We start from the raw sequence: 25,252 nt of genomic DNA on the forward strand, positions 1-25,252 counted from the left end.
AGATATCACTAGTTTCAACTACAAAGAAGTTAGTCATCTCAAGAATCTTTGAACCAGATTTTAGATTAATTTAACTCTCGTCAAACCAAAATCTCCCAATAGTCTGTCTTCCTTTTTTCCCCTAAATGCTCTTTCAAAAACAATTAAGTCCTCATAAGCATTGCCAATTCTTATTGAGGCTGAATTGGGCTGAAATTTAACCCTTCATGGTAGAGTAAGCACCAAACTATTGTGCTGGAAACAGATGTTCTACCCAAATGACATAATCAAAAGACATCCCACTCCCTTATTAGCATACTGTTTAATATTCACCACAACCTGTTTTAAAGAACAACAATGTGTTAACATTTAAGCCTGAAGGGATCTGAATACACTATATACTGTATTTGATGCAGCTTGTTTATGCAACATTCTGACAGATACAATTAATCTCGTGAAAATGACCTGGGTAGAGCATAATAGCAAATTATCTTTAAAGTCATACCACACATTTTCCCTGCAATAATAAGCACCTCATAAAACCCACAACGACACAAGTGCATGGTGAGAACATTAAAAGTTACTTAAAAGAAGAAATTGAAATTCATTAAATTCATAAATCTTAGAGTACAGTAGAGATGAGGGTTAAAGAAAACATTTAAATTCCAAATAAGTATAAAATAAATGATTCTATACCTCCCACAAAGGCATCTCCAGCTCCATTGGTGTCAACGATTTCACTCTGATTTTGATCCAACACAGGGAAAACACAGATTTCATTCTCTGTAATGGAAGGGGAAGAAAAGCTAGTGAATTCTCCAAGTAACACAACCTTCTGGCCGGTGGCAGTTAGAGCTCCTCTGACACATTGGAAATGGTTCAGAGACAGAGTTGTTTGCAGGCGGCTCTCTTCCAGAGAACAAAGGTCGATTCAATTGGAATGCCATTTAGAAAGGACCTAATATGTGCAAGTTCCCGTGCTAGGTACTACAATATTCACAAGAAAATAAAATCCCAATCAAGAAAGTTACATTCTCTCAGGGAAGGTGGTGGAGAGAGAGGGAACAAAAGAGTAACAAAATATTTTGGGCCAGAAAGGGAAAGAAACACTGCCATCTGAGTGGGGATCAGAACAGGCCTCATTTGAAGGTGGCTGCTAGCTTGGGCCTTTAGAGATTCTAAGAAGTGGAAGTGAGAAGGAAGATGTGGGAAGCGAGGTCATATATAGAGAATAACAAACAGGTGTGTGTGTCTGGAGGACAAGAAGAAATCAAGATTGGCAATATAGATTTGAGTCATCTGAAAAGCTTTAAAAATGCCCAGGAGCTTAGGATGCCACTCTGGAGATGAGCCATTCCACCTGGTGAAGAAATGGAAACTCATCAACCCTGTGGGGCCTAGCCAGTGTGGACTTCCTTCTATCTTCCCTGAAGCAGCCCAGTACCCCTAGCAGAAAGAGCAATCCTTCTGACTGACCAGAACCTCTACAAACCAATCATTCCTTTCTACTCACTAGATTCTCCCTAGAGTCTGAACTGTCTCAAGGGACAGTCCCCATATGGCTTTGAGATGGGAGAGAGAGAGAGAGAGAGAGAGAGAGAGAGAGAGAGAGAGAGAGAGAGAGAGAGAGAGAGAGTGTGTGTGTTTTGTGTCAAATGAGAAGAATACCAAGAAAGCCAGTCTGATTACACTGTGGAGCAAAAAAAGAAAATAAAAGTTGAGAAGGTAGGACAGGACCAGGTTGAGAAAGTCTTTAAGTGTCATACAGGTTTTGTATTTGATCCTAAAGGCAATGGGGAGCCATTGGAGTGTACCCAAATAAAGGGAGTTACATAATCAGACCTGTGCTTCAGAAAAATTACTCTGGTAGTAGTGAAGAGAACTGATTAGAACAAGGAGAGCCTTTAAGGCAGGGAGACCAATTAGGAAACTCTTGAAATAGTTCAGGCAAGAGATAGTGAGGATGTGCCTGAGCTAAGGTGTGGTGGTGGCTGTCAGTTGAGAGGTGACACAAGGGAGAAATGTTTTGGATAGATTTGGTAACTAAAGACTATTGAGGGAGAGAGGGAAAAGTTGAGGATGATTTCCAACTTTTGAGTTTGTGACTATAAATGAATGGAAAGACACTGGAAGCTTCCATAGATTATAGGGAATTTAGGAAGAGGGCTGAGTTTTTGGGGAAAATAGACAAGCATGTATGTATAAGATATCCAGGTATAGCTATAGGTATAGTTGGCAGGTGGTAATGCAGTACTAGAAATTAGAAAAGAGTTGATGGCAGGAATATAGATGAGTATCATTTCCAAAGAGATAATAATAGAAACTACAAGAGCTGATTTCTCTGAAAGAAAGAATGTCTAGAACAGTCTGGTACACCCATGTAGAGGGCACAGGATACAAGGCTGAGAAGAAAGGGTCAAACAGGTAGAAGAAGTAGAGAAGAACTGTCAGAAAAACTCAAGGGAGAGAGGATTGTCAAGAGTGTCAAAATCAGCAGAGTGAGGGCTTAAAAATGAGAAAATGTCACTGGATTTCACAATTAAAAGCCTTAGAACAGATTCATTTGAGTGGTAAGATTAGGAGGTAGATGGCTGAGGAATGATGGAGAAGTAAGAGAGGAGGGATGCTGAGTGTAGATGATTTCTTTCAAAAGTCTGGCTGTGAAAGAGAATAAATTTATGGAATAATAGGTGCTCAAAAACATGTTAGGATTTAGTGAAGACTTTAAAGATGGGAGACATTTTTAGGTAGCAGGAGTAAAGGAGCCAGTAGATAACAAAAAACCAAAGAAAAGAAAGAGAAGATGATAGAATGGGCATCACCCAGAGGGAAATAGAGGGAATGAGTACATCAAAGACAGAAACAAAAAGGGAAAATTGTGTTTGTACAGGCTCTGAGTCTGGTTGCTTTTAAAAAAAATAATTACATTTCTAAGCTCAGGAAATATAAAGTTAAAGCACTGGGAATTTAAAACATACAATTAATAAGAACTAGGTACTTTCCTGCAGGAAAAATATATCTATAAGAAATGAGAATTAAGGCTTGGTCACACATTTTTTATCACTGGTGAGTGACTTTTAATGAATAATCTAATCTAGTTTATAGTTTGCAAAAAAAGATAAACATTCTTTTTAAAAGTTATCTGTCAACTGGTGGAAAAAGAAAAGGCAACTGAACTCATTCTCAGATTCCTGGATCCTTTAAAATGTGGGAAAAACAAAAGTAATAGCAATCACCTTCTTACCAAAGAGATTTCCCCATGACCTTGGTTGTCCTTATTACAAGCTAATATAATATTCTAGGCTTGGAATATTCTACTTGCCAGAAGAATAGAGTTGCTCATGGTGAAACTCTACATTGGCAAAAAACAGGATGATTTCCCTTTATTGGGGTGTGGTACTGTTATAATCATAAATCTGGATCCAGCTCACCATGTTCCAGCTAAATCTAAGAACACAGAAAAAGGTGGCTGTGAATCTGAAGAAAATAGTAACCCATTCTCCCTTTTGCCCCTTGCTTCTAGTGGATTCTAAACTGGGTGTGTCAGTGCCCTCAAGCAGAAATATTGGTGAAGGAGGACTAGGTTAGATTAAAAGTTTGATATTCATGAAAGGTTCCTTCTTCTCCCTTCTTCTTGTTAGATAACTGTCATAATTCCAGGTCCTTCTATTATGTAATGCAAGGCCTTTCACAATCCTCCAGGTTGTTAGCATTCTTTCCTTGTTGAAATTACTTTATATAATCCTTCCTTCCCAGTAGCTAAGTGGCACAATGGATAGAGCCCCAGGCCTGGAGTCAGGAAGACCTAGCCTCAGACACTTCCTAGCTGTGTGACTCTGGGCAAGTCACTTAACCTTGGTGACCTTAGTTTCCTCATCTGTAAAATGAACTGGAGAAGGAAATGGCAAACTATTCCAGTGTCTTTACTAAGAAAATTCCAAATGGGGTCATGAATAGTTGGACAACAAAACCCCCCTCCCACATCCAGAACCCCTTTATATATTGTCTTCTATCATTAGACTGTAAGTTCCTTCAAAGTATGGATAGTCTTGATTGCTTTATTTGCACTCTCAATGCTAAGCACAGTGCCTGGCACTTAAGAATAAGTGCTTAATAAATGCTCTTATATTTGCTTAATTCTGTATTTGTTGTATCCCCTAAATAAATGCCTGTGTACTCCTAGCAAGTAGTAAAGTGCCTTGCACATAAGGGAAAGGGACTGGATTTATGATTTCATTGATACAGGGGACTTTCTGGAACAGAAAGTACTTTCTACCAATTCAGGTCAGCACCTTTTCTGCAACTGATAATTAAGTCTTAGAGTTGTTCAGTACAACGAGGGTTTTAAATTTATTTTTTTTTATTTGTGGGTTTGGAACTCAGAAAAGAGATGAAGGCTATAATACAGATTTGGGAGTCATCTGACTAGAGAAGATGAGAGAAATCATGGGAGCTGAATGATCACCAAGAGAATGTAGGGAGAGAGAAGAAAAGCTCCAGGACAGTCAGTCAATAATAAGCACTTATTAAATGCCTATTATGTTCCAGGCAATGTGCTAAGCACTAGGGAATTAAAAAAGAAACAAGAGAGTCTTTTGCTCTCAGAGAGTTCGCAATCTGATGGGGGAGACAAAGGCAAACAAAGCTATAGGGCTTAGTTATGTGGAGACAGACTAGAGACAGGGAGACCAGTAGGGAAGCCAATCTAGATTTAAAAAGTGAGGAAGGTCTGGACTAATCTTAGTTAACCTGCCAGGAGAGAAAAGGGATCCAATGGGAGACATGTTGTAGAGGTAGACTCCACAAAATTTGGCAACTGACTGAATATATGTGGTAAGTGAGAGTGATGACTTGAGAATTGGAAATAACTGAAAAACATCTGAGGAAGTTTAGAAGAGGGGATGATCTTTTGGGAAGAGTTTTGCTTTAGATATGTTGAGTTTGATATGCCCAGTTCATCCTATAAATGACACATTAATATTCCTAAAGCACAACTTCCCTCACCCCTCAACCCCTCCAAAAAAAGTTTCCCCCACTCCTATTTCTTATGGAATTAAGCTCAAACTCCTCAGCCTGGAACTCAAGACCATCAGTGATATGGCCCAAACCTATTTATTCCCTATTACTTCTGTACATGAATCCTATGCGTCAGCCAAAGTGGACTTATTTAATCCTATTTTCCCCTAAATATGTGTTACGCTTTTAATATATTTGTTCCTGGAATGAGTTTTCCTCTCATTTTAGCCTGTCTAAAGCCTATCCATTTTCCCTAGTCCAGTTCAAATGTCAGCTCCATCATGAAGCATTCTTTCCACCAGAGGTGATCTCTCCTTCCTCTATCTAATGCCCACACTGCTATGTGCTTCTCTTATTTCATCATATTCTGCTCAGAACTACATTAACTAGTCTCTTTTCTCATACTAGACTATAAGCTCCTTCAGGGCTGCACTGAGTATCTTATACAGTATTTTTCTTTAATAAAGGAGAAAACTCTCTTGTTTGGGTTAGTCATATATGGTATATGGAGAGATCAGTCTGATGTTTAGAAAAAGGTTACCAATAAGACATATAAAAAATAGCATGTATTCCAAAACCTCATCACCACTACCATATCCTGAAAAATAGCATAGTTACTGCAGTTTAAACCACCTCAAGAGGTAATGTTCAAAAGACATAGTCACGTGGGAGCTAAAGACCACCTCCTAACTCCCAGTGTTTACCATAGATCCTTATTAAAGGCTTTGTTAAAGCAATGAAATCCCTAGCTGAAGTCTCCTTTCTCTGGAGAAGTGAATGTTGCTTTAAATGCTGTGATTATACTAGAGTGCCAGGAAAAGGAATCTCTTAAACCCAACCCTGAAAAGCAGTAGAGCAAGTAGGCCAAGGGTCCCGGCTGTCGTTGACCTTGCTGTTTCAGAGCCAGCTGGAATTTTATTTATTGTTCTGAAAGTTTATGCAAGAATGAATCATTATGCAAGTATTTGAAAAATCGGACAGCAGCTCTTTGGGCAGGAAATCCACTTTGCTGCTATTTTTAGATAACAAATATTTTCAAAGTGAATAAATTCCAGTGTAGTACACTCCTCCATGGAAACATTTCTAGATGCAACTGTGCTAAACATACACATTCTGAAAAGTATAGTGGTGATTTCATAGGGGACTTACAGCATGACAGCTTCTCAGCAGTTTATCATAGCTAGGAAAAAATTTGTATGACTCCAGAGGAGCTGGAGACAGCCTTTCCTGAACTTCGGTTCTAGTCTTCAAAGCCTCTATTGCAGAAGAGGGTGGCTGCCAGTTGGGCTGCACTGATACAAGTGGGGGTGGTCTCTCTTCATTGCTGGGAAATAAGAGATCCGGGTTTCATTTCTAGCTTTCCTGTCAGTGAATTATCCGTATGACCTTGAGCAGGTCATTTAATTTCTCTGAACATTAGGCTTCTTCCTTTGTAAAATAAGAAGGTTAGAACATATAAGGCCTCTTCCATCTCTCACATCAAATTTGTTTGATGAGAAAGCAGATGTCATACAGTTCCCATTACCAACTGTCTATGACCTTAGTTTTGCACAAATTATCTCATCTTTAAAATAACTTCATGGATAGAAATGTCAGATATGATTATACCCACTTTATGGATAGGGAAATTAAGTCTCAGAAAAATTAAAAAAACTAAAGGTCATCAAGATAGCAAATGGAAAAGAAAGAACTTGAACCCCAGTTTCAAGGGTTGGAAGAATGGGAGAAATTGTTTTATTATTTCTCCTTTTCCTCCTCTATATCTCCTTGCCTTCTCCTTCTCTCTTTCAGTAACATAGCACTTTCTAATGACTAATCTGGCACCACTGAACCTTTCCTTGTAACATAGAAGTAGTCAAAACAAATCAACACATTAGCCATCTCTGAAAATGTATGCCCCATTTAGCACTCCTCTGTTGAGAAGTGGAAGACATTTTTATCATTGGTCTGCTGAGGTCACAACTGAATACTGTCATGATCAGAGTTCTGAAGTTTTTTAATGTTTTCCTTTTTGTGTGTGTGAAGGATCACATTTAAAAAAGGCACATCTTTGCTATTTTCTCAACCACAAGTGTTTAAAAATTCATTTTTGGTACTCAGGTTTCAATCAGAAGAATGATGGGTCAGGAGAGGGAAGGCTTGTAAACAGATAACGACAGCTCTTACAATGACCTTTTATAAGCACTGTAAGAGGTCATTTCCCAACATTGAATGTGTCTCTACTTAGTCCAAAGCAAAGATTTAATCTCTGATCAAAGTAGGAAGTCTACTTTTTGACATTTTCAATGTGAAGTGAAGTGAAGATTAGCCCTGCCTTATTGTCTTCTGGTTCTTAAAACTGGAATTAGGGGAAATAGGTAGCTAGGGAGCCAGAGGTTTCAGAAAGTAAGGAAAGGGGTAGGTTGGAGCTGAAATTTGGTTAAGTCTACTATGTTTTTTTCTTTTTCTTTTCTGAGATTGGATTTCCTTATTTTAACGAGGCTGGGAGCAAAGTAGCCTCTCACAGACCCTAATCCCCCTGTTGTTCAGCATGGAAGCTTTAACCTCCTCTGTTTCTGACCTGGGCTGGTTCATCCCTCATCTACCAATCTTAAGAACTCACCATACTGGTATTACTCTAAATCACACAGATACTTAATTGCTCTTAGTACTACTGTAGCTCACAATTCATAAGTTTAAGCATCCTCGTAGTAGGGATAATGGACATTCATTGCCACACCAAGAAGCTCTACTGGTTTAAAATGGTCATTTTTTGTGGTCAAGTCAAGCAGTCTTCTCCAAATGGGCACCCTGAATCTTATGTCCACAAAACTGATGGCTCAACAGTGGAACATTCCAGTTTCCAACCTTCTGTGGAGACCACTCCCCTCATTATCAATCCATCATCATCTATATCCTACTTTTCTCTTCCTTCACAGTGCTGTTTTGTTAAAGGATCCCTTACTTGAACACGACCATATTCATTCACGATGCGACAGCTATGGGTTTTGCAATAGCCACAAAGTTCTCATTTATACTCAAAGATGCTGCTGTTCTTGCTGCTACTATTTCCAGTGCTGGACTTCCTGCCATTAAGCAGCATTCCTGCTTGAGCTGTTCATAGTAGGGATGGTAAATGAGTTAGAACTTGTATTGAAAAAAGGGCCGTTAGACACCAGGGGGCTAACACGGCTCCTTCTTTATGGAGTGGATGGGACCTTAGAGCAAGAAGGCACTGCAGTAAATCCTTATCTGTTTGGTATGCTTGCATGGTTGTAAAACTTTGCCCTCAACTTGCTGAAAGCTCCACTGATATTTAGTGCAACCCGATTTGTTTGTAGGCAGAATCTTCCTGGAGGTGATGCCTTAGAACAACCCTGGCAGAAATGAAATATTTCTCTTTGTTCTGCATTATGCAATGAAATTAAAGTTCTTCGACCAAAAGAGCCAATTTCATCAGGCTCCTTGATGTAATCAAATACTGATGGTAGTTATGAGTACTATAGATTGTCCAATAAACTAAATTGGATTCACAGACTACTTGTCTACTTGGAGTACAGTAATAAACACCAGCAAACAACCATTACATCCAATTAGGCTGAGCACTTGTCTTTGCTGGGTCATTTACCAATCTCTCTTGCTCTTAAAAGTAGATTAAATGTGTAAACTTACAGTTAATTACCTGTAACAAAACTCTTAAGTACAACACTTCATGTTGCTTTTAAAGCTTGGTTATGCTCCTCAGCATGCTCTGTAAATAGAGTCAAGTCTCAGAATCAGGTTAAAAAAGAGTCTTAGAAATTAATAGTTTGGATTACACAGGAGCTGAGATAGGTAGGTACTTTGGAGCTATGTCCTAATGAGATTTATGAGAGGTTTAGTAAAACCCCTAAAAGAATCACATATCTCAGAACAGGGATTTAACCCCTAACAAGCTGTAGCAGTTAGCACACCTGGCAAGAGAGATGCTAAGAAGTCCCAGTTTGCAGCTTGCTTTTGATAAGACAAATGTGTTCTGAGTGTGCTTTGGCATTTGTGGCCTTATAAGTATTTTACGGAGGCAATGAAAGCTTCTAGCAAAAGTTGGTGCTTCATTTTCCCTTCCATTCTCAATGTTCTCTCAACCTTAGAATGGACTGGATTAGGGAAGATTTTGGATGTAGGAAATTTGATGGGAATTATATACTCTATGGAAGGGGAAAACTACTATTAGAATCCATTAGCAGAACCTCTTTGAATTTTCTTCCTTTTTCCTTGAAGACTATGCTAATTTGCTACCAATACAATCACAAAGCAAAAGCTCTTGGTTCCAGACTTCTCAGGGATAGAGCTTCCTTTTCTCTCCATCACAGCAGCCCTCAATCAAGACCCACCAGTTCTGAGGTCTAGTGAGGTTAGGCTAGGACCTGGACCTACCCCAAGCAAAGCCCAAGCAGAGCCCGTGACTGTTTAGGTCTCTGACTTTCATCATCAAACGACATGATATGACAGCAGCTGACTATGTTACTACATATGTATTTTTAAAGGCATCTCTATTAGCTCAGGCACAGAATTCTCTATCAGTCTTTCTGAGTGAATACAATGAAGAATTCCAGCTGCTTGCTAAGGACCAGATCTACTCTCTGTCCCTTGTCACTTACTGATAAAACTTTAATACTTGGCATTCACACAGTGCCTTTCATCTCAGTATTGCAGAAGGGCCAAGGTCAAGCACATTGAAAGCATCTGAGAAGAATATCCAAGATGAGCTATATACCCCAGAGAATGTTCTTCTCACAAGTCAGAGATACAAGCAGAAAGCAGATTCAAGCAGTGATTTGGGGACCTTGAAGTTTCTGCTAGACCTCGAAGGATTCCCTCTTCATATTGAGGACAGGTATAATTTTATTTTCAGGGCCACAAATCTACAGTTAAGAATCCAGATAGTATGAGGACCTACATTCAGATTTTTCATGCTGGATTGGTCCAGGGATCTTTTAGCAGGAATTAAATCATCAAAAAATCATTCTGCTTTATATCTAGTCTAAAAGATAAGATGAAGAGGAAAAGAAATCCCTAAACTTGAATTTATAGACTATTAAGAAGAGAAGGAAATTGATATGACTTCACTAAAGAGCTGTGTGTGTGTGTGTGTGTGTGTGTGTGTGTGTGTGTGTGTGTGTGTGTGTGTGTGTGTGTAAGAGAGACATAGAAAAATAGAGAGACAGAAATAGAGACAGAGGCAGACTGAGACAGAGATACACATAAACACAAGTCGGATGCTTTACATTTCAAACTGCAGTAAATTTCAATAGACAAGTCTCTCTCAGCTGAGTGGAGTGAGTCTCATTATTTGTGTCCTGGGATGCTTCTTCTGGGGCCCTGGCCCATATGCCAGAAACTTTAGGGAGATGCCCAGCTCTGAGTCATTGTGCCCACCAGAGCTAGGAGGCAGCATTAAGAACCAAGTTTAGGCCTGAATCAAAGGAGAAGGAGCAGTGAACCAAAAAACCCTGAAAACAAAATATGGTAGGACTCAGAGGCAAGAGAAGGAAAGTTTATTGTCATGGCTTGAAAAAAGGGTTTTCTTCACTGTGACAAAAATTACACAATCAAAATGGGAGAAGAGCTGGTTGTGCTGAGCCATAAAATTCTAGAGTTGTGAAAACATTTCCTTTGTGGAGAAAAATGCACTTCAAAATGCATTTGTGTCTAACTTTTAAACCAACTGATAAACTATATTAAAAAATATAAACTTGTAAATCAAATTGGGATAATTACTTGTTTTAGAATTTTCTATGTTCCAGAGGTCTTGAATCATTTCTGTGTTCTTTTAAATAGCAAGTCACCCTGACACATTAAGACATTATTTACTTAAAAAAAATTGTTAGACAATTTTTTTTTCAGATGGCAGTTTTTTGGGGGGACAAAGCAAGAAGCCTGTATTGCTTTCTGCCATGTTCTCAGTCTGGTCTATCTTGGTATTTGTACCAAGGTATTGTGTCCAGCCAGAAATATATATTCAAAGACAGTGAGAATGGTGATAAAAAGATAAAAAGCTACCAATAAAAGAAATGACCAGATACTTAAAAGTATGTATTCTTACAAAATATAATACCTATTCCTATTAAAACAAACAAACAAAACACTAGAAAGCATAGGAACAAATGGAGCTTTCCTTAATAAGATAGGTTGTCTCTATCTAAAATCATCACCAAACATCTGTAATGGAGACAAGTTAGAAGCCTTTCCAGTAAGATCACAGTGAAGCAAGGATGCCCACTATTGTCACTATTATTCAATAGTGTACTAAAAATGCTAGTTATACCATGAGAAGAAAAAGAAATTGAAGGAATTAGATAGCAACAAAGAAACAAAACTATCACTTTTCATATATCATCATATTCATATATAATGGCATACTTAGAGAATCTTAGGTAAACAACTAAAATTTTAGTTAAATTAATCAATATCTTTAGCAAAGTTGCAAGACAGAAAATAAACACTTATAAATCACCAGCATGTCTATATATCATTAATAAAATTTTGCAAGAAGAGTAGTAAGAAATAGTTCATTAAAAAAACTATAGATTATATAAAATAGCTGGGAGTTTACCTTCCAACACAAACCCAGAAATAATATGAACATTATTATAAAACACTTTTTGTATAACACAACTTAAGTCAAATCTAAACAACTGGAAAAATATTAATTGCTCATGGGTAGGTCAAACCAACATACTAAAAATGACAATTCTCCCTAAATTTTTCTACTTATTCAATACCAGACCAATCAAACTGCCCAGAAATTATTTTATAGATCCATTAAAAAATTAGCAAAGTTCATTTGGAAGAACAAAAGTCAAGAATATCAAGGGAATCTATGAAAAAAATGTGAAGGAAAGTAGCCTAGCAGCACCAGATGTCAAAGTATTACAAAACAGTAATCATGAAAAAATAAACTGGCTAAGAAATAGAATTGTGGGATCATTGGAATTGATTAGGTACTCTGATATTTAGATTAAGTCTACACTACCCATCTTCAGAATCAACTGACTGCCCCCTAGGCAATACTATGAGAATTGTCTGTTGTGATTGGACATGCAAATTTGGAGGGAGGCACAAGAAGTGATGCATAAGTGACCCCTTTAAAAGGAGAAGGTCCTCAGTCAGCTGGGGTCTTGGGTGAAGAGTGCTGCTAATTAAGGAGCTTTTCTGGTTCATGGAGGACTGTTGGAATGCCAACACCCTGGTGAGACTGCTTTAAATATCTCTCTGAATTGTCACGTGAATAAGTTAGGCTGACTCTCTCTTCCCTTGGTGTTTCTGGAGGCTCTCCGCTCAAGGAGGCCTCTCTTGCCTCTTTAATTGTAAAAGGCCTTGTGGCTAGAAGCCTTGTTTAATTAACCTCTGTGCCCCTCTGCTGGGGCCTCTAAATTCTTTCCTGGTCCGGGCCTCTGGTCCGGGACAGAGTTTCTCTCTCAATTTCCCTACCTTCAACCTTCCTAATTGTAAATAAACTTCCATAAAAGTCAATTTTGACTTGAGATTATTCTTAATTGAGGATTGATAATAGTTCAATCCTCTGGCAACCATCTTTTAATATACTGAACCCATAAAATCCCTTTTCCCCCCTTACAGTACATAATACCTAGCAATAAATGACTATAGTAATTTTGTGTTTAATAAACCTAAAGATCTAAGCTTTTGGGATAAGAGCTCATTATTTGACAAAAAGTGTTGGGAAAACTAGAAAAACTAAAAAATGGTATGGCAGAGACTGGGGACAGACCAATATCTTACACCTTATACCAAGATAAGGTCAACATGGATACATGATTTATAAGCAAATTAGGGGGGCATGGAATAGTTTACCTGTCAGATCTATGGATAAAGGAAGAAACTATGACCAAATAAGAGAGAGCATTAAAGGATATAAAATAGATAATTTTGATTATAACCAACCAGTACTTAGAATTGATGGCTAGACAGAAGGCAAGGATTTAAAAGAAAAGAGCCAAGGATTCCAAGAGGTAATGGTGAGAAGGGAATGTGTTTTAAGGATGGGGAGCAAAGATAGAGATAAAATTCTGTGTTTGAGGAATAGCAAGGGCAGTTTTGCTGGGTGGTAGAATGTAAAGAAGGGAAGAATATACAATAAGAGTGGAAGGGTTGGTTGGAACCACGTTATGAAGGGCTATACATGTTTATAAGTTAAAAAGGTTTTATACAAATAATACCAATGCAACCAAGATTAGAAGGAAAGCTGTAGAAAAAATTTTATAGCAAGTATCTCTGATAAAGGTTTCATTTCTCAAATATATTGAGAATGGAGTCAAATTTGTAAAATATAAGTCATTCTCCAATAGATAAATGGTCAAATGGATATCAACTGACCATCTTCAGATAAGGAAAACAAAGCTATCTATAGTCAGATGAGAAAATGATCTAAATCAGTGATGGGCAAACTTTTTAAAGAGGGGGAACAAAGGAAAAGAAATGCTCATCTGTCAGTCTGTTTCTAAGGCAACTCTTTCTAAGTTTCATTGTATTATATCCTATTCATTGTATTCATCAGATTAGGAATAATGTTGCATGGCTGGATAGAACATTTCAGGCCCCCCCCCCAAATCTGGCCTGTGGGCCATAGTTTGCCCATCACTGATCTAAATCATTCTTGATTAGAAAAATGCAAATTAAGCAAACAACTCTGAGGTACTACTTTACACCTATCAGATTGGCTAATATGACAGAGAAGGAAAAGGAGAAATGTGGGAGGAAATATGGGAAAATTGGGACACTAATGTATTGTTGGTGGAATCAGGATCTGATTCAACCATTCTAGAGAGGAATTTGGAATTATGTCCAAAGGATTCTAAAACTGTGCATACCCTTTGATTCAGCAATACCACACCAGGTCTATATCCCCAAAAGACTTTTTTAAAAGGGAAAAGAACCTACTTGTACAAAAATATTTATAGCAGCTCTTTTGTAGAATCAAAGAATTAGAAATTGAGGGGATAACTATCAATTGGGGAATGGCTGAATAAGTTGTAGCATATGATTGTAATGGAATATCATTGTGTTAGAAGAAATGACAAGCAGGGTGATTTCAGAAAAACCAGAAAAGACTTACATGAATGCATGCAAAGTGAAGTGAGAAGAACCAGAAGAACATTGTACAACGGTAACAGCAATAGTTTGAAGAACAAGTGTGAATGACCTAGCTATTCTCAGCAATATAGTAATCTAAGACAATTTCAAAAGATAATTTGGAAAAATGGTATCTGCCTCTAGAGGAAGAACTGATGGAGTCTGAATGCAGACCAAAACATATTATGGTTCACTTTTTTCTCCTACCTTTTCTTCTTTTTGTTTGAGATCTCTTTTACAAAATGAGAAATATGGAAAAATGTTTTACATGATTGCACATATAAAATCTATATCAGACTGCTTACCATCTCAGGGAGGGGTAGGAGAAGAGACAGTTTGGAACTCAAAGTTTTAAAAAAAAGCATGTTAAAAATAGTTTGTACATGTAATGGGGGAATTTTTTTTTAAGGATGTAGTCTTAACATATTATTTGAAAATCTGGGTGCCTCAAAAGCAGAAATTTGGCCAGCTCTTAGCATAGTGCATGATATTGTAGTAGGCTGTTGGAAGCTTTCCAGCGACCCCAGGGTCTGGAAAGGTGCACGGTTTAGGTGAGAAAGAATGAAGCAGAAGCTGGGGGCTGTCAGTTAGATTATGACTCTGACAGGTATTGAGCTTGGGATTTATTATATACACCTTTCAAGAGCAGTTTCTTACAAAGCACAATTGAGTCCGAGGCTGTACAGACACCCAAGGTTACAGTTACATCATGATTGACATATGACTTACAAAAATTTTCTCTCATGAAGATTATGCCTGGATGAGACAACATCTGAGGTCGAAAAAAGAGTCTTACTTTATCTAAATGCTATTTTAGTAAAAAAAAACCTTCCATACTTCAAAAGCTATGTTGAAGAATAAGCCTTTAAGATTTATGGGATGTATTTAGTCTTTGGAAAGTACCTAAATGGGAATTGAATTTGTCTGGGCTTGCCTACAGTGTCCTTGGAATGTCTTAAAGCAGGGGGAAAAAAAGATACAGAGTAGCTTCTGCTAATTTCTGCTTTTTTCGGCTTGGGGAAAAATTGTTAACTCCTTAACTGCTGGTTTACTATAAAGTACTTAGAGGCTTTTTATAAAACTTGAGGCTACCCTAGAAGATTAAATTGATATGTTTTCAATAATAAAAGGTCCAGATTTTTATCTCAGATATGCCATTCACTGTATGGCCCAAACTTCTCAGGCCAAATGAGTCATTATAGGGCCTTGCCAGCTACATCAACTTTGATGGGGTCCAGATAAAAGTACCTATTAAAGACCCTATTTCTCTGAGTGGCTCCCCACAGTAGGCACTTAATAAACATTTATTCATTGCTTTGTTTACTTTGTTGAAGTGAATATAAATATAAGCTTACAATGTATATATTGCTCATTCTTTTAGGAAAGGATCCTTTCTGAGTAGGAGGGAGGGGAAATTTCTATTCAGAAATGAAGGTGACAAAAATCAAAAGCAATCAACAAAAAACAAAACAAAACTGTAAGCACCTCTTTTTCTACCCCACCTCTCAAAGACTTAGGGCTTAAAGGGAATCAGGGCTCAATTATTCCAATTTCTGTATTGTACAGCAAAGTCAACAGAGAATTGAGGAGGTTGTACCATACCCAAGTGGTAAGTAAGATGTGGAGTGGAGCAGAGATCTGAAGCTCTGCCATTCCAGTGTTGTCCTGTTTCAGCACAGAACATACTGGTCATGGCGTTTAGAGCAGGCCAGAGCCCTCTGGCTGAGTTACTAGGGGAAAGACAAGCTAGCTAAAAATGCCTGACTGTCAAAAGCTAGAAGACACTAAAAACCAGGAATCTCTATTCCTAACAGGACAATATAAGGGGAATTATAATTATGGTAGCCATAGTACTCTCTCCCAGATCAAGAGATCTCCTTGAAGGTAAGCAGTTAACTTCTTCCCCAGGGTAGGACTTGCAATCCCAATGTAGAATTTTTTTCCCACCAATGTTTGTAGTCTTATATAATTTTATAGTTACCTGGGGAATTGAGAAATCAAGTAATTTGTACATAATCAAAGAGTTAGTACATGTCAGAGGGCAAGACTTCAACTCGGGTCTTCCTTCCTGACTCTAAGGCAAGCCAAAGAAGCTAATATTGAGGGCTTATACCCCAAAGAAAATAAAACTAGAAATGACAAAGAGAAGAGAAATGTTTTTGAAAAGAAAAATGAACCCTCTTCCTCAAAGAATCCCCTACTATTCTATCCTTTCATCAAATCAACTCAACAAACATATCTTAAGTATATTTAAATATAAAACACTGCTCTAGAAACTAGAGAAACCAGGGCAGAAAAGAACTAAAGAACTATACACAAGGGGTCTCTAGATCAGCATATATAAAAAAGCAGCTGCATGAAGTAGATATACAGCAAGCTCAGAGTCAGGAAGACCAATGTTTGACCAAGGGCAAATCAATTAACCTCTCAATGCCCTTAAGTAAAGATCTTAAGCGAAAAAATTATAGAACACTTGCCAGTTTGGATTAGTAGGGGAGTTTTCCTAATTAGGAGTGTCCTTTATTAATAAAATAAAGCAACTACTTTTAAAAAACAACCACCACCTGTGAAATAATTTCTTTTGCTTTATTTTCCAAGCATGGGCAGGTAGGTTAGCATTCCATTTAACTAGGCAGATAAGACTGGAACATGGTGGAAAGGAGGATGGAGTGTTAAGACATAAGGATGGAGTAGGTGTGTGTGTAGTTTTTTCTTTTCATTTTTTTAAAACTTTCTGTCTTAAGAATTAATACTGTGTATTGGTTTCAAGGCAAAAAGCAGTAAGGGCGAGGCAACGGAAGTTAAGTGACTTGCTCATGATCATACAGCTAGGAAGTATGTGAGATTTGAATTCAGGACCTGTCATCTCTAGGGCTGGCTCTCAATCCACTGAGCCACCTAGCTGCTCCCTATGTATATAGTTCTAATGGAATGGCTAAAGAGGGAAAATATATGTGACATTTTTTCTTGAAACAACCTCATGGGGTATGTTCCATCAACATTATCTCATTTTCCAGATGAGGAAACTGAAGTTAAGTAACTTGTCCAAGTTTGTACAACTACTGGGTCAGCGTTGGGAATGGCTACCAGTCCTTTTCTCCCTTCTAGCCCATCACAAAGCACCAAGAAAGACCCTTGGTCTGATCTCTTAGTCAAAAGATGATTAGCTGAATAGCTCACATTTATACAAATACATATATATTAACTCAAAGCAAAATTAAATAAAAATTTACCTTATAGAAATGTTTTTACTGTGTCTGAATTCTGCCCTCCTGTCAATATTCACAAGGAAGTGACACAGTTGTCACTGACAACCCTCATTCTGAAGTTGCTGAAGTCTGAAGTCTGCCCGCAGCAGAGAACAGTGCCCTGGCTAAGTGAGAATGACATTTGGGAGTAGGGAGGGAAGAAGCTGCATCCAACTGCCCTTACCAGATTTCAGTATGACAGGATTTTTTTGGGACGGGTGTGTCTCAATATCTGGGATGCAAGAGGACAACTTAGCTAAAGTATCAAGTCTTGCTGGGTACTTTACCTGTGTGCACTACTCAAGCCAACAATTATGCTTTCATATGTGATGCTATATTTGAAAAGAGATTTGGATCTGGAGGACCTGGAATCAAATTAATGTTTTACTACTTGCTATCTGTGTGACCAAAGGCAAATCGAAATGAGCTTTTCTGGGTTCAGCCTCCTCAGATATAAAATGAAGGAATTAGACTAGATGATAGCATCCTTCATTCCCCTACTCACTGAAGTTCAGTTTTATTGCCTCTAGGAACAAAATATAAACTCTTCTGTTTGGCGCTTGGGGACCTTAAAACTAATCTCTAATTTGTCTTTCAAGGTTCGTTATATTCTCTGTACTCCTCGGTCCAGCCAAACTCCTATTCCTCCTGTATGATCTTCCATCTTCCATCTCTCTGACTTTGTACTGGCCATATTTCAGGCCTGAAATGTACTTATTCCTTCCCTTCCCTTCCCAGAATCCCTTCATGATTCTGCTTAAGTACTACCACTTTCTTCATGAAACCTTTTCTGACCCTCTCAGAGGCTTATATCTATTTTGAATATTTTTATATGGCATGTATTATCTCTGCTATAAGAATAGAGACTTGTATTTTCCTATTTGTATCATTAATACCTAGAATAATGCTTGGCACACAATAGTCATTTAATAGATGCTGATTTATTAATTTACTTTTAAGATGCCTTATGACCTACGCAAGAATACTTTAGAGCCATCATTATTCCTATAGTGGCTCTCTGGTTGTGGTAGCTTTGGGGATCCATTTCCTTCTCTGGTTGGTCTGTGATGGAGAAAGTTGCCTTTTCTGAACACGAATTTATAAAAATCTTCCTCAAGGTTCTCTTCGAATGTCTAATCCTTCTAATGACCAACCACCTCCTTATAGAGGATAGATTCAAGATGCAGAATGAGACATATTTTTGGACATGGCCAGTGTAGGATTTGTTTTGCTTGACTATCCTTATCTGTTAGAAGGGTTTCATTTTTATTTTTTCTTCTTCAGTTAGGGCAATATAACAATGCTTATTAATTTAAAAATAATATTAAATAAAAAATAATTCCTAGCATTATTATTTTAGGTACATAGGAAGCACCCAATAAATGGTAACTTTCTACTGCTTTCATTTATTTATTCATTTATTAATTCACTAATCTGTTTTATTTTTTTTGTTGCCATTACAAACAGTGAATTATGATCAAGAAAAGGAGGAGCTATGTTCTGGTAAGAATAGATCTGAAAAAGCCAAGTATGTTAGTATCTGAAGGGAAGGAGGAAACAGTACAGTTACAGTAGAGCCTAGCTCTAAAGCTGAGAGTCCTAGTACTCGATTTGGGTTCCACTTTGGAAGTATTTGAACATGATGAATATAGGATATAGCACACCCATGTGTTGCTTACTCTTACATACTTAGCTGCTTTGGTTAAACAAAAGCCAAATGTGGAGAGGTGGCAAAGGGAACAGCCTTCAGGCCCTGGATGAACAGCATGGCACAGGCCTGTGCTGGTGAACCCATGGCATGTGTGCCCAAGGAGGCTGCTCCTTCTCCCTCTCCATGTGCACCTGAAGACATTTCTCCCAACCCTGCCTCTCTGCTGGCAGTACAGTGGGAGCACTTCCTCCCTCTCCTGTCTGGGGAAATACAGATTGGCTCACGTGCGGTGTGTGGGCTGCAGTTTGGGCACTTGGTTTCTCAAAGTTTCACCATGTCTAGTTTATCAAGATGGCCCACAGCAGTGACGGAGAACCTTTTAGAGACCAAGTGCCCAAACTGCAGCCCACATGCCGCAGGTGAGTCACCTGCATTACCTCAGCCAGGGAAGGGAGGAAGTGCTACTGGACAGAGGGGAGGATCATGTGAAAAATGTCCTCAAGTGCCTGTGGAGAGGAGGAGCAGCCCCTCCAGCACCTGTGCCATAGGTTTGCCAACATGGGCCTAGAGCACCTGGACATGAGATGGTTTCATTCATGACATTCCCGTGGCTCAGAAGTTATTATGAATACTGGGGAATTTTATTCTGAGGCTATATAGGAGTAAGAAGTAGTCAATCTTCTGTTGTTGAAAGGGGGATAATTTTAGTTTAATACCTCCTTAATAATTGATTGGTTATTTCTAACCTGAGCATATTTTGGGAAGTTTTATTTCCTCTCATACCTTTTTTCTCATATCTCTTTTAGGTCAGCTCATCCTGAACTGGACAATTATATGCATTCAAAAATATAAAGATGGCTTACCAAGTGTATTTTTTGAAAGGCACGTTAGATTTTTATTATATAGAAGAAAGTAAAATTGCAACACAAACTGAGATTGGTGGTAAATTCAAGATTGGAAAGCTTTTCCTAGATTCGTTGCTGATTGTCCTTTGATAATTAATTACACAAACCTATGATCTTTTTAGGATGACCTAATTAGTATAAAATGATTTTACTTAATTATGGTTGTAAATTAAGTATACAAGGTTTACCTCTCAAAAATAATTACATGTGCATCATAATGTAAATTATGATACATTAATTTGTAGTTTATTGATTACTCCCTAAACAGAGACCATGACTCATTAGGACAGTTATTAGAATAACAGTTCTGACAGGCAGCTTCCAGCTTGAATCACATGATTGCATATAAGACCCTTCAGAGATGCACACAGGCCTAAGGCAAGCTGGGCTAAAAATCCTGATTGTCTTACGCAACTGCAGCACTACAGTAAGGGGCCTAAGTCACTCTAAGACCTCTCCCTCCTCACTGCTAGAACTTTATCAAGTTATATTAGAGGCTGTCTTCTTAATTTCTCTTCTTTTCCCATGCTAGGAACTAACTATATCTTACATGTAATACATTGCTATCTTTACTAATCTATTTCTTAGCATCACCCAAATAAGTTTAACCATCATATTAAAAAATTCAAGCTGTGCCCATTATTCCAAAGAAACACAATAAAAAAAGAAAGACTATAGCATCTTCCTCCAGTCTGGGGATACTTCTCTGTTGCAGCTGCTAGCAATTTATTATGAAAAGTCAGAGAAGGGAAGCAAAATCTGCTGTCAAAGCATAAATAGAGTATTATCAAATGCATAAATACAGATGTCTCAAACCTGTTTTGGGGGGAAGAGCTAAAAAACCTGCCTATCTTGAAGTTAAGAAAAGGGGAAGAGGGGAATGACTACTCTGATAAACAGGAAGAAACTATCCAATCCAAATGGGGCTCCATTCACTATCCAAGTGAAAATGAAACTTTCAACAACAACAAAAAAACCCAACTGTAACCACAGACTGAAATATTTCAAGTGCAATTTTATGAATAGGGATAACAATTTTCCATAAATGTAAACCAGATTAAAATAAAAATATTAGCCTGCCATATGCAGAGTTGATATGACTCCTTTGTCATATTTCCTTTAAATGCACTCATTGGCGTTTTTTTCCTTTTTGTTTCTTTCTTTCTACTTGCTATTAGATGGCTATTATGGGCATTAACAACAATTATTGAGATAGCTTATGTATGGTTTCCCAGCAGCTTCCTGGATATTTTTGCTCTCTATGCCTAGAGAAACTCTGTCCCTCCTTGGAAGTAGCAGAAGCAGAAAGCTGACCCTTGGCTGTTCCAAGCTATTGCTAACATGATGTTGGATCTGGGGCCATGGTGTTGCCAGGTCTTAAGAAGAGGAGACAGTGAGGACTGAGTGGAGGGTCAGGCTTAGTCTCTGATGTTGGATTATTTAATTGTGCCTCCATAAGCCTTTTCAATTTTCCCTCTTGAGAGTTATCTTTACTATCATTTATGATCTTTTTTACTGCTAGAATGTGTGTCTATCTTCATGGAGATTTGGACTAGGTGACTGTTAAGAACTCGGCCTAATCTCCTTTTCCTTCAATCCAACTCTGGCCAAGAAGCAAATATCTCTTAACCTATGATTTATTCTGAGAAACGTAATCTACTCTTTCTGTATGATGAGCTCACATTTGGTCCTATCTCTCTTGATTTCTTTTCATCTTCAACTAAAAGTTTAGGGAAAAGTGGAAAGTAATTCCTGAACTCAACCTTCCTTATTCCTATATTAGCACTCATTCCCTACTATGACAGCAGAGTTGTATACATGTCATTCTCAAAGACCCAAAAGTTTCTGCGTTGTGCATGTTCTCTTACAAGGAGTTCGTATTATTAACCTAGAATTTTAAGCTTGAGTTCAGATTAAAATTCAGATCTTTGTAATAAAAGATAATAAGCATTGGGTATTATAATCTAGCCAACTATAATCACACAATTATTGATAAAACCACTGTTGATAAACAATGCATGCTTGTGGATATTAATATTTTACAACTAAATGATGAAGAAAGCTGTTTATTGCCTTCCGCTTGATCCTTGGTTAATAAGATCCACGTTGCAGATGTTCATGTAAGCTGTATTGATGGTTAATGGTGCATGATACTCTAGGTGGTTCCCATAACCTTGCTTTGTCTAGTAGGAGCTGACTCAATTGATATGATAATAGAGAAAAGAGCTGGGGCTGGACAGGCACAATTTGCATAGCCTTTAAATTTGCCATCATTAGATAGCTGACTGCTCCTAAAAATTCTTTTTCAGTTGTCACTGACAACAAAATGTGAGACAAGCAGTACTACTGGCAAGGCAGCCACACCAGTGGGGGCATCAAATTTTGGAAGCTTTTATCCTATTACCCAAACAGTATGTTTCTAAAGGCAACAACCAGGAATTTTAGGAACTCCTCTATGGCCACTTGCCATTTACCAAAGTAGAGAGTGGACAGATATTGCACTAGGGCCACAAGACTGAGTGATGCACTTGTAGAATTTTTGTGAGACAAATAAAATAATGACAAAAAAACCTTTCATGCCAATTTCCTCATTTAAGAAAATAATTAGTAAATACAGGACAAAGTATATTAATTTCAGAGTTTTGTGGAATTTTTTTTTGCCTAGGATTTTAAAAACATTTTATTAAAAAACAAGTTTAACAAAACCATCTAACATAGTGAATACAATTGACAATCCATATGTCTTTCCACTAAAATAGTTTACCTTTTGTGAAATTAAAAAAAAAGAGACCTTAAATGTTCTTTTGGGAAAAATTCATTTTTTGATTGATCATATCCAATTTAATGGGAAAATAGAATTAAAGTATCTAAAGTGGAAAATATTATAAATTATCTTTATTAGATTCATTCAATAAATATACTAGGAAATCAGTCTGGGAAATGTTGTTATAAAGAAGGGTTGGTTAAGGCTGCTTCAGTTCAAAGGCAATTGGGGAGAACACAGTCAGATGAGCAGGACTCCATGATGGTTGTTAGGTCAAATTTAACCCTAGCCAAAGCAAACTTTTCTAGGACATCTAGGTAAGAAAAGTCTTGAGGCTGGTATATGTAATGAAGCCTAGCAAGATATCAGATGACTTGAAATAGGCATAAATGAAACAAATCAAAAGAAGGAAGAAGAGAGAACTTGGTTTACTTGCTAGTTTAAAGGCATTTGGGGAGGATATTTTTTAATGTTTATAGAAATTATACTGAATTGAACTTGCTGAGGATTTTTAAAAAACCATGCTCAGGTGGTCAATCTTCTAGTGATGAGATTTTCCAGAACTGGAATGGCAAGTTCTCATGGATCAGTCATTAACTTGAAGATCTCCCAGCTTGGGCAGACTTGCCAAGGGGATGGTCTTTGAGAAAACTGGGTCTAATTTCTAAGTACTAATGTACTGAAGCATCTAACTAGTTTGGTAAGAGAAAATATAGAAACATGCAGGAAAAGGACTCATGGACAAACTGCATAAGGATGAACTTGTCACCTCTCTCCCATCCAAATGACTGCTGCCAAATTTCCAAATGAAGGTGAAAGTAAACAGATCTAAGAGAAGGTTAAGAGGTACAATTAGGTAGTTCTCTTTCTGCTAGTCTTAGAATACAGAAAACTGGAGTGCAAATACTTCTTCAGTCACTGACTAAAATAATCCTGGGAAAGTCACTTACCTTTTCTGCCTCTTTTTTTTTCCCCCTAACAAAAAAGTGGAAATAATAATAGCATCCACCTTTCAGGATTATTTGAGCATTAATGAGATAATATTTGTAAAATGCTTGGCAAAAGATACATAATAAGTGTTTAATAAAGCCTTGTGTCCTCTTTGCAGTTGATAAAATCTTGAAGTTTTTCAATAAAAATATAATACTGGACTGAAAACTCTAATGAAGATATTATTAAGAGGATATAATCTATACACTTAAAAACAAAGTGTCAATCAGGGCTGCCTGGAAGTTCTGCTTTCTCTCTCAATATCAAACAATCAACATTTATTAAATACTTACAATGTGCCAGGCACTGTGATAAGTACTGGGACTGCAAAACAGGACAGACAGACAGACACACACACACACACACACACACACACTCCTTAGGAATCTGAAAGAGGGCAGAGTTCTAAAGTGAAAAGGAAATGGTTTATACACATACATACATACATACATATATATGTATATATGTATATAAATCGTTAGAGAAGGAGCAGAATGGAGTAAAATATATTAATGAGCATGGGAAATGCAAGAGACCTGATCATGGAAAAAATAATCTGAGTACAAGAAAATTTCCCTAGACAAAAAGAACTGATGGAGTCCAAATACCCAAACCCAATCCTCAAACCAAGGATGACTCAATATAGATGAGCATATCTCCTATTGGGTATAGCTGAAAAAGCTAGTCCCAGCTGAGGTACTACTATCTACATCGCACTGTTGAACTATCTATCATAGGAAGGTATTGGAGTAGATAGACTCTGTATGTTCCTATGACATAGTAAGGAGGAGGAAGGCCACTGCTACTTGGAGTCTTGTAAGAAATATGTGCTTGACCAGGGTGGAGCCCAGCACTCCCTTCCACAAGAAGTGAGCTGGCATACTGTACAGAGTTTGCAATCATAATACCAAGAACTTATGATAAATGAGCAAGAGAGAAATAGTCATTAAAGGAATAGAAAGTCTGACTTACAAGCACTGAGGGAAATACTGTACTGCTTGGATAAGCAACAGCTCAAGATCATTGAAATAACCATCCACAAGAGAAGCCTTGGGAGAAATAGGTTGGGTCTCTCTTCTAGTCTATGAAAAGCTGTCGGGAAATAGAAGAATTAGACTCAGTCTTTGTAGTTCTGGAGGTTACAACTAGGACCAATTGGCATAGGTTAATTCAGAGTTCAGCTCAATCAAAAAAACTGCTAAGACTTACTAATAATTCAGAAACAGAACAGGTTGTCCTGTGAAGCCATTTCCAGGATTGAGCCTATAAATGGAACTATGCCAACCCCAAACAGAAAAAATAATAAACTCAATGACATCCTAGTGTTTAACCAGAGGTGCCATTAAGTTAAAAGGGAGAACACTTGAGAGGAGTATATAAGAATATCTGGAGGCAATAATGACTTAAGTCAACTTGAGGATTCATCAGGGGAAGAAATATTTAAATTAAGGAATAAGGTAGAAGATCAGACAGTCATGCATTGTTTTTAACTTCTTTCTTAGCTTGGCCACCTACCTGCTTCTAATACAGCCTAACAGAACTAGAAGGAATGGAGGTTAGAGCTTCATTTTTCCATACCACTCATGAT

At 37.7% G+C, this 25,252-nt stretch overlaps 1 protein-coding gene across 2 annotated transcripts in view; it reads right to left on the reverse strand.

The window, feature by feature from the left end:
* Positions 1 to 25,252, reverse strand: part of ADK (adenosine kinase) — a 599,089-nt gene that overhangs the window by 22,768 nt on the left and 551,069 nt on the right. For both annotated transcript variants that reach the window (XM_044659050.1, XM_044659053.1), the window contains exon 10: positions 676 to 762. In XM_044659050.1, coding sequence (XP_044514985.1) covers positions 676 to 762 — 87 coding nt within the window. The remainder of the gene's footprint in view (positions 1 to 675; positions 763 to 25,252) is intronic.

This window comes from Gracilinanus agilis, chromosome 2, assembly GCF_016433145.1.
Source record: "Gracilinanus agilis isolate LMUSP501 chromosome 2, AgileGrace, whole genome shotgun sequence".
Classification (NCBI taxonomy): Eukaryota; Metazoa; Chordata; class Mammalia; order Didelphimorphia; family Didelphidae; genus Gracilinanus; species Gracilinanus agilis.